The sequence below is a fragment of the Coregonus clupeaformis genome, chromosome 11 (assembly GCF_020615455.1).
Source record: "Coregonus clupeaformis isolate EN_2021a chromosome 11, ASM2061545v1, whole genome shotgun sequence".
NCBI classification, from domain to species: Eukaryota; Metazoa; Chordata; class Actinopteri; order Salmoniformes; family Salmonidae; genus Coregonus; species Coregonus clupeaformis.
This window is the reverse complement of record NC_059202.1, coordinates 16952753-16964761: the sequence shown is the minus strand read 5'-3', so window position 1 is coordinate 16964761 and position 12009 is coordinate 16952753. Positions and strand designations below refer to the sequence as shown.

Here is a 12009-nt window from a genome sequence, read left to right as displayed (position 1 = left end):
GGAGAGAAATGTTTTACGTTTTTGAGTACATTTTGTGCAATTCTACACATTTTGCAATAGGGTGTAGAGAAAATGTTGCAGTTTCAAAGCAAGTTTTATGTAATTCTACACATTTTGCCATAGGGTGGAGAGGTATTTTTGCAGTTTTTAATATGATATCTGAGTGAGACTGACTAACAAAATCTATGGGGGACCCCCGGCCAGTAATTCGACCATGATAACAAGTTTAGATAACTGGCCACTAAACTAACTTAGCAATCTAAAAAATGTTAGCTTACATGGGTAAATTGACTGACTATCAGTGACTGACATAAGAGAAAAACTGCTGATGGACAACCACATTTTGAAATTGCACCTTGTGTATTCTACTATTCTAACTTACAACAGTAAGTTGAAAAAAACGAATTGATCCAAGGCCCCATGGGCCGTCAGTTGCCCATCCCTGCTGTAGATCATATTTGTGCTGTAGATCATATTTGACATGTTTTCCCAAAGATAACAAAGGGAAAAATAAACTTACATTGCTTACCTAAATGATTCCCTATGTGGTTACAGTAAACAAGGACTAAATATGTGTGGAAAGCAAATAAATTGTGCCTCAGGAATCCCCCACCCCTTACTCCTTCCTCCTCATCTTCTCCCTCGTCCTGGCCCTCCAACTTCGTTGCACTGCTGACTGCTGACATCTGATTTGTTGGCCATTATTTTGTCTTTCCACGATGCTCCTGCCTTTTCGTCGCCTGCAAAATTGCACTTGGTCACTGTGCCTCCATCGACTTTGGCCAAGGAAACTGAAAGGGCAGACGACAACTAAGTACACAATGCTGTTATAACTTAGAGCTGGGAAATTCCACAGTGACAGAGTGATGCTGATTCACTTCAAAATGTATGCTAAACGATTGCAACGTTAAACAAACCATACAACTCTATGCACAAGGACGACTTTTAACAATTTCCACAGAAAATCTTACAAAAACACATTTACTTGAAGAACAGTGCAGATGCAAAGTAACAGAATGAATGCTGTTCAAACTCATTCTGTTACCAAAATTTGCATCTGCACTGTTGCTCAAGTAAATTTGTTTTTGGAATATTTTCAGTGGTAATTGTTCAAAAATGTCCTTGTGCATATATGGTTTGTTTAACTTTGCAATCATTGGTTTTTGTTTGACATAGATTTTAAAGTGAAAATCTGAGTTCTCTACTTTTCAAAGGAACATCGAACGTACAAATGAATGGGCCATCGCCTTTGGTTTTCAGTCGAATGTCCTGGCCTGTTTCTAGTTCAGTCTTGTCCATCTCTCCCAATGGGTGCCAGAAAGCGTAGGTCCCACTGGGACAGTGTTTCCCTGTCACATTCACCAGATCCTCCTTAGTCACTAGGTTTTCCAGCTGGACCTCAGTGAGGCAATCAGTCTCTCCTTTAGCCTCCACCTCTGCATGGTGGTAGTAACCAACAAACACACCAGTTCAGACAGCACCACTAGAGTTGTTTTACAATACAAAAAATATAGTATTGTGGCAAATGTATTCATGTAAGTTTGTACATGATTCTGAGAGTCCTTTATAGGTGTTTCAGCGTAAAGTGTACCAACAAGATATCTTTCAAAAATAATCTGTGAATCATCCGACTGTAGGCTTATTCATATATCATTGTATGAAGTGGATAAGAATACTCACTGAATGATGACAAGAGATAACCTGTGTTGACCTTTTTGGTATCACTGAAGTTTGGTTCTATTTCCATTCCTGTAGCATCAAATTTCCTCTGGTGGATTTGACTGGGTTTGATGTATAAGACATAGAAACGTTCCTGCCAAATCATCACAATATGTTGCAATCTGACAAATTAGGAGTCCTAGAAAACCAAGTAGGCCTAGTTCCTCATGCAGTCATACTTTCATAGTACAAATAGCGAACAGTAGGACTACTGTAGAGCAGAGTAGAACAATTTAATCAATAATATAGCCTAATAACAATAACATAGACTCATCATATTTAATTGAGGTTATTCCATGATGTCAGTTTACCTTATGTTTTGTTGACATCAGTAATAACATGGCGTGAGACATCAACCAACTTTTCCTCTAATATGACACTTAGACCACAGTGGGGGGAAAATATTGTAGGCTACTGTATACAATTTTGCAGGGCTGTTAATGCGCGAGTTCATGTTTCCTCTCTATCTCTCTCAATTACCTCGAACAATGAGCCGAATTTATCACAATACATCCTTGAAGAGTAAACCTATTCATAATGAGAAGATTGGGCACGCTAGTCCCCATCATCATTTCAGAGGTATAATGCCGTGACGCGGATCAAAGCCAGGCAATGATGCTGGCTGCAGAGAATCAGAGATACAATGTAATTCTGCATAAAGATAAAAATCTAAATGTTCTATTAAATGCTCTAGATAGCTATGTGTGTGTGTATGAGCGAGTGAGAGAGCGCTATCTAGAGCATTTAATAGAACACTATTAGATGTTGATCTCTATGCAGTATTACATTGTATCTTTATGCAGAATTACATTGTGTCTCTGATTCTCTGCAGCAAGCATCATTGCCTGACTTTGATCCGCGTCACGTCAGTATACCTCTGAAATTAGGATGGGTACTACGCGTGCCCAATCTTCTCATTATGAACAGGTTTATTCTGCAAGGATATATTGTAATACATTCGGCTCATTGTTCAACGTTGATAAAGCAACATTTACACTGTTTTTATACTCGAAAAACCGAAGCAAAACTCTCCCGTGACTTCCTGATTCTACGTCAAACGGGAAAAGTTGGAAAACGTTTTGATACGCTTTTGTTTAAAAAGTCGGTGTGCCCCGAAATTATGTAATTGAAACGCCACAGGAATTGTTGGCCAGTCGGTGTCTGCGCCAACAGCAGTGACTTACAGATTAGTAAAACATGTCAATCAGATCAGAAAAGCAGGAGTGGAAATGTTTGACAGTGAAATTAAATTATACTGTTTGTTATAGATTGGCTCTGATGGAATAGGCTGACCCATAACTTGGCCTATGATGATGTGAATGGTCAGCAGCCTACTACCTCTCCTTGTTTGTCTAGCACTCTCCACTATTAATGTTTTCTTACTCAGTAGGTCTAGAGTTGTTTTGAGTTAAGCATTCTGCATGTGCCCCCTGTGTATTTTTCTTTCTTTCTCTTGTATCCTATTCTAGAAAATGTTTTCCTGTGTATGTATTAAAGGTCCATGCAGATGTTTTTATCTCAATATCAAATCATTTCTGGGTAACAATTAAGTACCTTACTGTGATTGTTTTAAATTAAAATGGTCAAAAAGAAACAAAAATTGCTTTTTAGCAAAGAGCAATTTTTCAAGCAAGAATTTTGCTAGGACTGTCTAGGAGTGGTCTGAGTGGGGAAGGGAAAACTGAAAACTAGCTGTTATTGGCAGAGAGGTTTGGCACTATTAACTAATTTACCATCTGGTGATGCCACCAGGAAGGCCAAAACTCCATCCCACCAAAACAGGCTGAAATTTCAGGCAATCTTTTCAAACAGCTCTTACACTAAAAGGGTATTACCATAATTTTCACAATTTCACAGGGTTATTCCAACCTCATAGTGTGGAAATACACTACATGACCAACAGTATGTAAATGAGTGGATTCGGCTATTTCAGCCACACCCGTTGCTGACAGGTGTATAAAATCAAGTACACCGCCATGCAATCTCCATAGACAAACAGACATTGGCAGTAGAATGGCCCATACTGTAGAGCTCAGTGACTTTCAACCTGGCACCATCATAGAATGCCACCTTTCCAACAAGTCGGTTCATCAATTTTCTGCCCTGCTAGAGCTGCCCTGGTCAACTGTAAGTGCTGTTACTGTGAAGTGGAAACGTCTAGGAGCAACAACGACTCAGCCACGAAATGGTGCTGAAGCGCGTAAAGATCGTCTGTCCTCGGTTCCAACACTCACTAACGAGTTCCAAACTGCCGCTGGAAGCAACATCATCACAAGAACTGTTCGTTGGGGGCCACGTGTAGCTCAGTTGGTAGAGCATGGCGCTTGCAACGCCAGGGTTGTGGGTTCGATTCCCACGGGGGCCAGTATGGATTATAAAAAAAAGATGTATGCACTCACTAACTGTAAGTCGCTCTGGATAAAAGCGTCTGCTAAAAGACTAAAATGTAAATGTAATGAAATAGGTCTCCATGGCCGAGCAGCCGCACACAAGCCTAAGATCACCATGCACAATGGCAAGCGTCGGCTGGAGTGGTGTAAAGCTCGCCGCCATTGGACTCTGGAGCAGTGGAAACGCCTTCTCTGGAGTGATGAACCACACTTCACCATCTGGCAGTCCAACGGACGAATCTGGGTTTGGCGGATGCCAGGAGAACGCTACCTGACCGAATGCATAGTGCCAACTGTAACGTTTGGTGGAGGAGGAATAATGGTCTGGGGCTGTTTTTCATGGATCGGGCTAGGCCCCTTAGTTCCAGTGATGGGAAATCTTAACGCTACAGCATACAATGACATTCTAGATGATTTTGTGGCAACAGTTTGGGGAAGGCCCTTTCCTGTTTTAGCATGACAATGCCCCCTGGCAGAAAGCGAGGTCCATACAGAAATGGTTTGTCGAGATCAGTATGGAAAAACTTGACTGGCCTGCAGAGCCCTGACCTCAACCCCATCGAACACCTTTGGGATGAATTGGAATGCCGACTGCGGGCCTGATCGCCCAACATCAGTGCCCGACTTCACTAATGCTCTTGTGGCTGAATGGAAGCAAGTCCCCATAGCAATGTTTCAACATTTAGTGGAAAGCCTTCCCAGAAGAGTGGAGGCTGTTATAGCAGCAAAGGGGGGACCACTTCATATTAATGCCCATGATTTTGGAATGAGATGTTTGACGAGCAGGTGTCCATATATCTTTGGCCATGTAGTGTATGTATAAAACACAGGAAAACCACGTTTTGACTACACTGGGCCTTTAAGGTTGCCCTGCCAAGCCACATACTTTTACATCCAATTACAGTCATAAGGTGGGAGGACAGAATGAATACATAGCAGTAAACACATAGCAACATACAGTTGAAGTCGGATGTTTGCATACACCTTAGCCAAATACATTTAAACTCAGTTATTTACAATTCCTGACATTTAATCCTAGTAGAAATTCCCTGTTTTAGTCAGTTAGGATCACCACTTTATTTTAAGAATGTGAAATGTCAGAATAATAGTAGAGAGAATTATTTCTTTCAGCTTTTATTTCTTTCATCACATTCCCAGTGGGCCAGAAGTTTACATACACTCAATTAGTATTTGGTAGCATTGCCTTTAAATTGTTTAACTTGGGTCAAACGTTTCGGGTAGCCTTCCACAAGCTTCCCACAATAAGTTGGGTGAATTTTGGCCCATTCTTCCTGACAGAGCTGGTGTAACTGAGTCAGGTTTGTAGGCCTCTTTGCTCGCACACGCTTTTTCAGTTCTGCCCACACATTTTCTATAGGATTGAGGTCAGGGCTTTGTGATGGCCACTCCAATACCTTGACTTTGTTGTCCTTAAGCCATTTTGCCACAACTTTGGAAGAATGCTTGGGGTCATTGTCCATTTGGAAGACCCATTTGCGACCAAGCTTTAACTTCCTGACTGATGTCTTGAGATGTTGCTTCAATATATCCACATAATTTTCCTTCCACATGATGCCATCTATTTTGTGAAGTGCACCAGTCCCTCCTGCAGCAAAGCACCCCCACAGCATGATGCTGCCGCCCCAGCATTAGGGACTCCAGACTAAACAAAACCTTTCTTACTGTATGTAGCAAACCTCTGTCAGGGATTTGCAACAGCAGTGTTGATGCAAGAAACCTGTGCAGGAGAAGAAAGCAGCCAATAGCATTCTATAGCTCTAAATTAGATTCAGTAACATAAGGGCATCCACCATGTTACCAGGGATTGACAGCTGTACAGTATGCATATGACAAAGCATCCACAATCACAGTGGGGTACCCAGTGGTGATCTATACTCAGCAAAGCACCCCCACAGCATGATGCTGCCACCCCGTGCTTCACGGTTGGGATGGTGTTCTTCGGCTTGCAAGCTGCCCCCTTTTTTCCTCCAAACATAACGATGGTCATTATGGCCAAACAGTTCTATTTTTGTTTAATCAGACCAGAGGACATTTCTCAAAAAAGTACGATCTTTGTCCCCATGTGTAGTTGCAAACCGTAGTCTGGCTTTTTTATGGCGGTTTTGGAGCAGTGGCTTCATCCTTGCTGAGCAGCCTGAGGTCTGAGGTCTTGGCTGATTTCTTTTGATTTTCCCTTGATGTCAAGCAAAGAGGCACTGAGTTTGAAGGTAGGCCTTGAAATACATCCACAGGTACACCTCCAATTGACTCAAATTATGTCAATTAGCCTATCAGAAGCTTCTAAAGCCATGACATCATTTTCTGGAATTTTCCAAGCTGTTTAAAGGCACAATCAACTTAGTGTATGTAAACTTCTGACCCACTGGAATTGTGATACAGTGAATTATAAGTGAAATAATCTGTCTGTAAACAATTGTTGGAAAAATTACTTGTGTCATGCACAAAGTAGATGTCCTAACCGACTTGCCAAACTATAGTTTGTTAACAAGAAATGTGTGGAGTGGTTGAAAAACAAGTTTTAATGACTCCAAACTAAGTGTATGTAAACTTCCGACTTCAACTGTACACCCATGTAACCCCAGTGATGATGTTATACATTTATTAAGCAGAATATAAAACTGATATATTGTTTGCAATTCATGTCACAAAATTAGAAACTAAGTTTTGAACATCCATTATTTCTAGCCTTAGTCAGCACCTTACAGTTGCTCAAAATCACAACTGACACAAATTACCTTCTATATCCTGCTACAAATGACATACTGTATCAAACCCATGACATGAAGTCTTCTGAGGACCATGATCCATCTGTGCGCTGAGGTTTAATCTAATGTCCTAGCCCGTTTGGAATTAGCACTCCCATCAGCCTTGTCTTGGTGGCTTCTCTCTTTTACTCCTGTGGTGATCACAAGATGCTGCTTCGCTGGCGGCAGCCAACCCATCAGCAAACCTATAATCAGGGGACTGCTTGAGGGAAGGGTTAGGCAAGAGGCAGATAGTACAGTCATAAATACACATTCCTCATAAGATGTAGGAGGGAAAGAAGCCTATGTATACATGGATTAGGGAAATTAATGTGTAATCAAATATATGAAATCTGATTTAGCCTACTCATATTTTCTAAATGGTCTTAATTACAAGATCCAGTGGTTGCTACATTTGTTGTGATGGACCCCAAAAGTCACTTGAGGTTGAGACCAAAACACATTGTATGTCCAGGTAAAAGTTAGATTTCTTTCTCACATTTTATAGTTTCTCTTCTCCTTCTTCACTGTTGTTGGACATTGCTTCTCACTTGAGCCTACAAAGACAACCCCACTTTACAAAGATACTTCACACTGAAAATGAATGAAACTAACATGGAAATAAAAAAGCTATAAAATCCTAACATCATATAATCAAACATAATCCTATTTACAAGTGGAATGCTTTCAAGGTGTGCTTTCTTGTCTTACAATTCACAGACCATGTTATGTTTACAGTGATGTCTGTCTGTCTCCCATTAACACACAATGTTTGCCTTGGTACACCCTGATTCAGACCTAGAGATGGCCTCTGTTTGTGCTGCGGTTGAGCTGTAGGTTCAGCCATATGTTCCGTCTCTGGCCCCAGCCCCCAGGAGTCTCCACCTCATAGAGCCGATCCCTTTGTTTCTGGTGCAGCAACAGGTACTTCCTGCACACTGGAGAGAAGGAGTAGGAGACATACAATGGACAGTTTACTGGAATTGAGACTTCCCACTGGGAAAAGAAGTCATTTCAACATCTATTCCACATTGGCTCAACGTAATTTCATTGAAATTACTTGGAAACAATGTTGTTTCAACCAGTGTGTGCCCAGTGGGTTGAATACAATATCACTGTGGGTTGAATGGGGTAACTTTGATGTTGTCCTGAATTTGTCCTGAATTGTCCATAAAGCATTTACTGTAAATCAAATCAAGTGTTATTTGTCACATGCGCCAAATACAACAGGTGTAGACCTTACCGTGAAATGCTTACTTACAAGCCCTTAACCAACAATGCAGAGTTAAGCAAATAAGAGTTGTAAGAAAATACTTGCTAAATAAACTAAAGTAAAAACTAAAATAAAAACACAATAAAACAACAATAACGAGGCTATATACAGGGGTTACCGGTACCGAGTCAATGTGCAGGGGAACAGGTTAGTCGAGGTAATTGAGGTAATATGTACATGTTCATTGAGAATTCCTTAAGCAAATTGCTCATTTTGAAAACCTCCTTACCTTGTTAAAATTTTTGAGTCCATACTTACAGTATACTGTGTGTAACATGGTTACATTTTATCTGAAAGTGTTGCTTCAACATTTTTGAAGAGGACAAGCAGGCTAGCATTATTTCAAATGTAGTGTCATCTAAATGTGTGGGTCTACGTCTAAAGATCCATTAGGCTACATACCATATGATTCAGTAAGTCATATCCTGTAAGATAAAGTACAGCTAGTGTGAACACTACCCACCCTCTCCTGGCTCCTAGATATCTCTGTTTGGGACTAGGTAAACAGACCTTCATAACACACCATAAATTGTTGTGCGTCCAACCAAGTGATAGCATGGCTGGCAGCAATTAAACTTACCTGACTGCAGTAGCAGTTGAAGTTGGAAGTTTACGTACACTTAGTTTGGAGTCATTAAAACTCATTTTTCAACCACTCCACAAATGTCTTGTTAACAAACTATAGTTTTGGCAAGTCGGTTAGGATATCTACTTTGTGCATGACACAATTAATTTTTCCAACAATTGTTTACAGACAGATTATTTCACTTATAATTCACTGTATCACAATTCCAGTGGGTCAGAAGTTTACATACACTAAGTTGACTGTGCCTTTAAACAGCTTGGAAAATTCCAGAAAATGATGTCATGGCTTTAGAAGATTCTGATAGGCTAATTGACATAATTTGAGTCAATTGGAGGTGTACCTGTGGATGTATTTCAAGGCCTACCTTCAAACTCAGTGCCTCTTTGCTTGACATCATGGGAAAATCAAAAGAAATCAGCCAAGACCTCAGAAACAAAATTGTAGACCTCCACAAGTCTGGTTCATCCTTGGGAGCAATTTCCAAATGCCTGAAGGTACCACGTTCATCTGTACAAACAAAAGTACGCAAGTATAAACACCATGGGACCACGCAGCCGTCATACCAGTCAGGAAGGAGACGCGTTCTGTCTCCTAGAGATGAACGTACTTTGGTGTGAAAAGTGCAAATCAATCCCAGAACAACAGCAAAGGACCTTGTGAAGATGCTGGAGGAAACAGTCAGGAAGTTAAAGATTGATCGCAAATGGGACTTCCAAATGGACAATGACCCCAAGCATACTTCCAAAGTTGTGGCAAAATGGCTTAAGGACAACAAAGTCAAGGTATTGCAATGGCCATCACAAAGCCCTGACCTCAATCCTATAGAAAATGTGTGGGCAGAACTGAAAAAGCGTAGGAGGCCTACAAACCTGATTCAGTTACACCAGCTCTGTCAGGAGGAATGGGCCAAAATTCACCCAACTTATTGTGGGAAGCTTGTGGAAGGCTACCCGAAACGTTTGACCCAAGTTTAAAGGCAATGTTTAAAGGCAAAATTTAAAGGCAATGCTACCAAATACTAATTGAGTGTATGTAAACTTCTGACCCACTGGGAATGTGATGAAAGAAATAAAAGCTGAAATAAATAATTATCTCTACTATTATTCTGACATTTCACATTCTTAAAATAAAGTGGTGATCCTAACTGACCTAAGACAGGGTATTTTGTCAGGAATTGTGAAAAACTGAGTTTAAATGTATTTGGCTAAGGTGTATGTAAACTTCCGACTTCAACTGTATATTGTGATAATTGTGTTGGTCCTCTGTAGCTCAATTGGTAGAGCATGGCACTTGTAACGCCAGGGTAGTGGGTTCGATCCCTGGGACCACCCATATGTAAAAATGTATGCACACATGACTGTAAGTCACTTTGGATAAAAGCGTCTGCTAAATGGCATATTATTATTATTTACTCTATAACCCATTCGTTCATACGCCACCGTGATATACAATAAGGCCGTGACAACAAAAAGACACACAGTGGCAGAATAAATTCAACTACACATTTGTTTCATCACAAAACCGGAAAGCAACATCTGTCCAGTGAAGTCCACAAAGCAAATATTACATTCAAATAGTTATATAACAGTCAAGCAAGTTAGTATTTTCGACAGTTTACTAAATAACTACTGATTTCGAACCACAGAGTTACCGCAAGTCAGCACAAAGCCAACAGGAGCACTGCCTCCGCTATTCCAGCACCATTTCAACTTAAACATCCTCAATTCAACAAGGCTATATATGCTTAGTTTAATATACTGAAAATAAACTTAAAGATACCAAAAACAAGTTAGTCCAATCAATGTTGCTAAATATCATGTGGCTGTCCATGGCACTGATTTCTGTGTGTGTGTGTTTGTGTGTGCGCAAGTAAAACAAAAAATGTTGACTCACCCTACTTGTAGACATGGTACTTGTAGACTAGTTTAAAGCCAATGCCATCCTCCTCTCTTTCATGTTGGCAAAATGGTCTATGGCTCTGTCATGCAGTACACTTTTAGTTTTTGTTGTCATAAGCTACCTAGCTAAAGTGCTTTCTAGCCTGACTTCCTCGCATGGGCAGCAATGAACCAGCTAAGTTAACTAGCTAACTAGTTTATGTGAGCCTACTAGGCTACATCTAGGCTACATATTTAGGTTTAATCGTCTCAGGCCAGTGGCACAACATATTCATGTATAGTACAAAGAATTAAGTCAAAACCAGAAGTCCAAATCCCCATCTCCATCCATGGTTTAGAAAACACTAGCAGACCAGAAACAGACACGTTTTTCTGAAAATGACATTTTGCAAAGGAAGTGATTTGAATGGTCTGAAGCCAAATCCAAACTGGCCTCCCTTGTGGGGAGTTTTGCTGCACGGGAGGCTACAATGCCTACATAAGGGTGAAAATTAAAAACACTCATAAAAGCTCTGACGAAGGCCTTTAGGCCGATACGTAAAGCTTAATAAAGAGAAGTGAGACTAGCAAGAGCATTGTGTGAGTTTATTCTTTTTTCTCTCACGTTATCAAGGGAGGTCAAATGCTTGCTGGCATCACTCAATTAAATGCTACTGTGGCAACATGTTATACTCTTTTGGTCCAGACAGCATCAGATACATGGGCTACACATAGCCTACTGAGACCGAGGGGCGCCGTTTCCCTTGCTCAGATAGATGAATTCTCCGGTGAGATTCAGCCACTTGCAAATGGACAAATAAATTAAGAGAACACAGACACAGACCAAAGAGAAATTATTGTATATTTTAATGTATTTATTGGTCAAATATTTGGGTAAGCCTGGCTCCCCTTGGCATCCATGAATACACGTCACTGCCTGACTGTGTCCTAATATAAATTCAGCGATCTTTCCATGGTACAACCAGCATTTACATAATTGAACTTTGAATTTCTAATACTGACCCACCTTTAATCATGCTTGGGGATATGGTACAGCTGATTCCTATCACTTCCTCGTTGGGGAAGGATGTATAAGTCTGTCAGGATCTGCAGTGCCAGACCTCTTCTCCTCCAATGAGTCTTCACAAACACAGTGCCAAGAACAGGAAGCTGATAGCTTTGACTACTGCATCCATCACACAGACTTCCTGAAAGAGCCAATTATACATTTTGTTGCTTTGACCAAATGATCAAAAAAATATGCAAGAGAAAAATACATTCCTCCCTACACTGTTTAGCTTTTTAAATTATTGACTTGAATGTGACATGTTCCCCTAATTCTGACTCACCCAAATTCAACATGTACAAGACAGAGCCTTTTGTGTAAACATGAGCATAA

At 40.5% G+C, this 12009-nt stretch overlaps 1 protein-coding gene across 1 annotated transcript; it reads right to left on the bottom strand.

The window, feature by feature from the left end:
* Positions 1–630: 630 nt before the first annotated feature.
* LOC121577459 (arpin) lies at positions 631–2686 on the bottom strand. The gene is given in 5 exon segments (XM_041891211.2): positions 631–791; positions 1230–1436; positions 1681–1815; positions 2037–2098; positions 2595–2686. Coding segments are annotated over 5 exon segments (657 nt in total).
* Positions 2687–12009: the final 9323 nt, after the last annotated feature.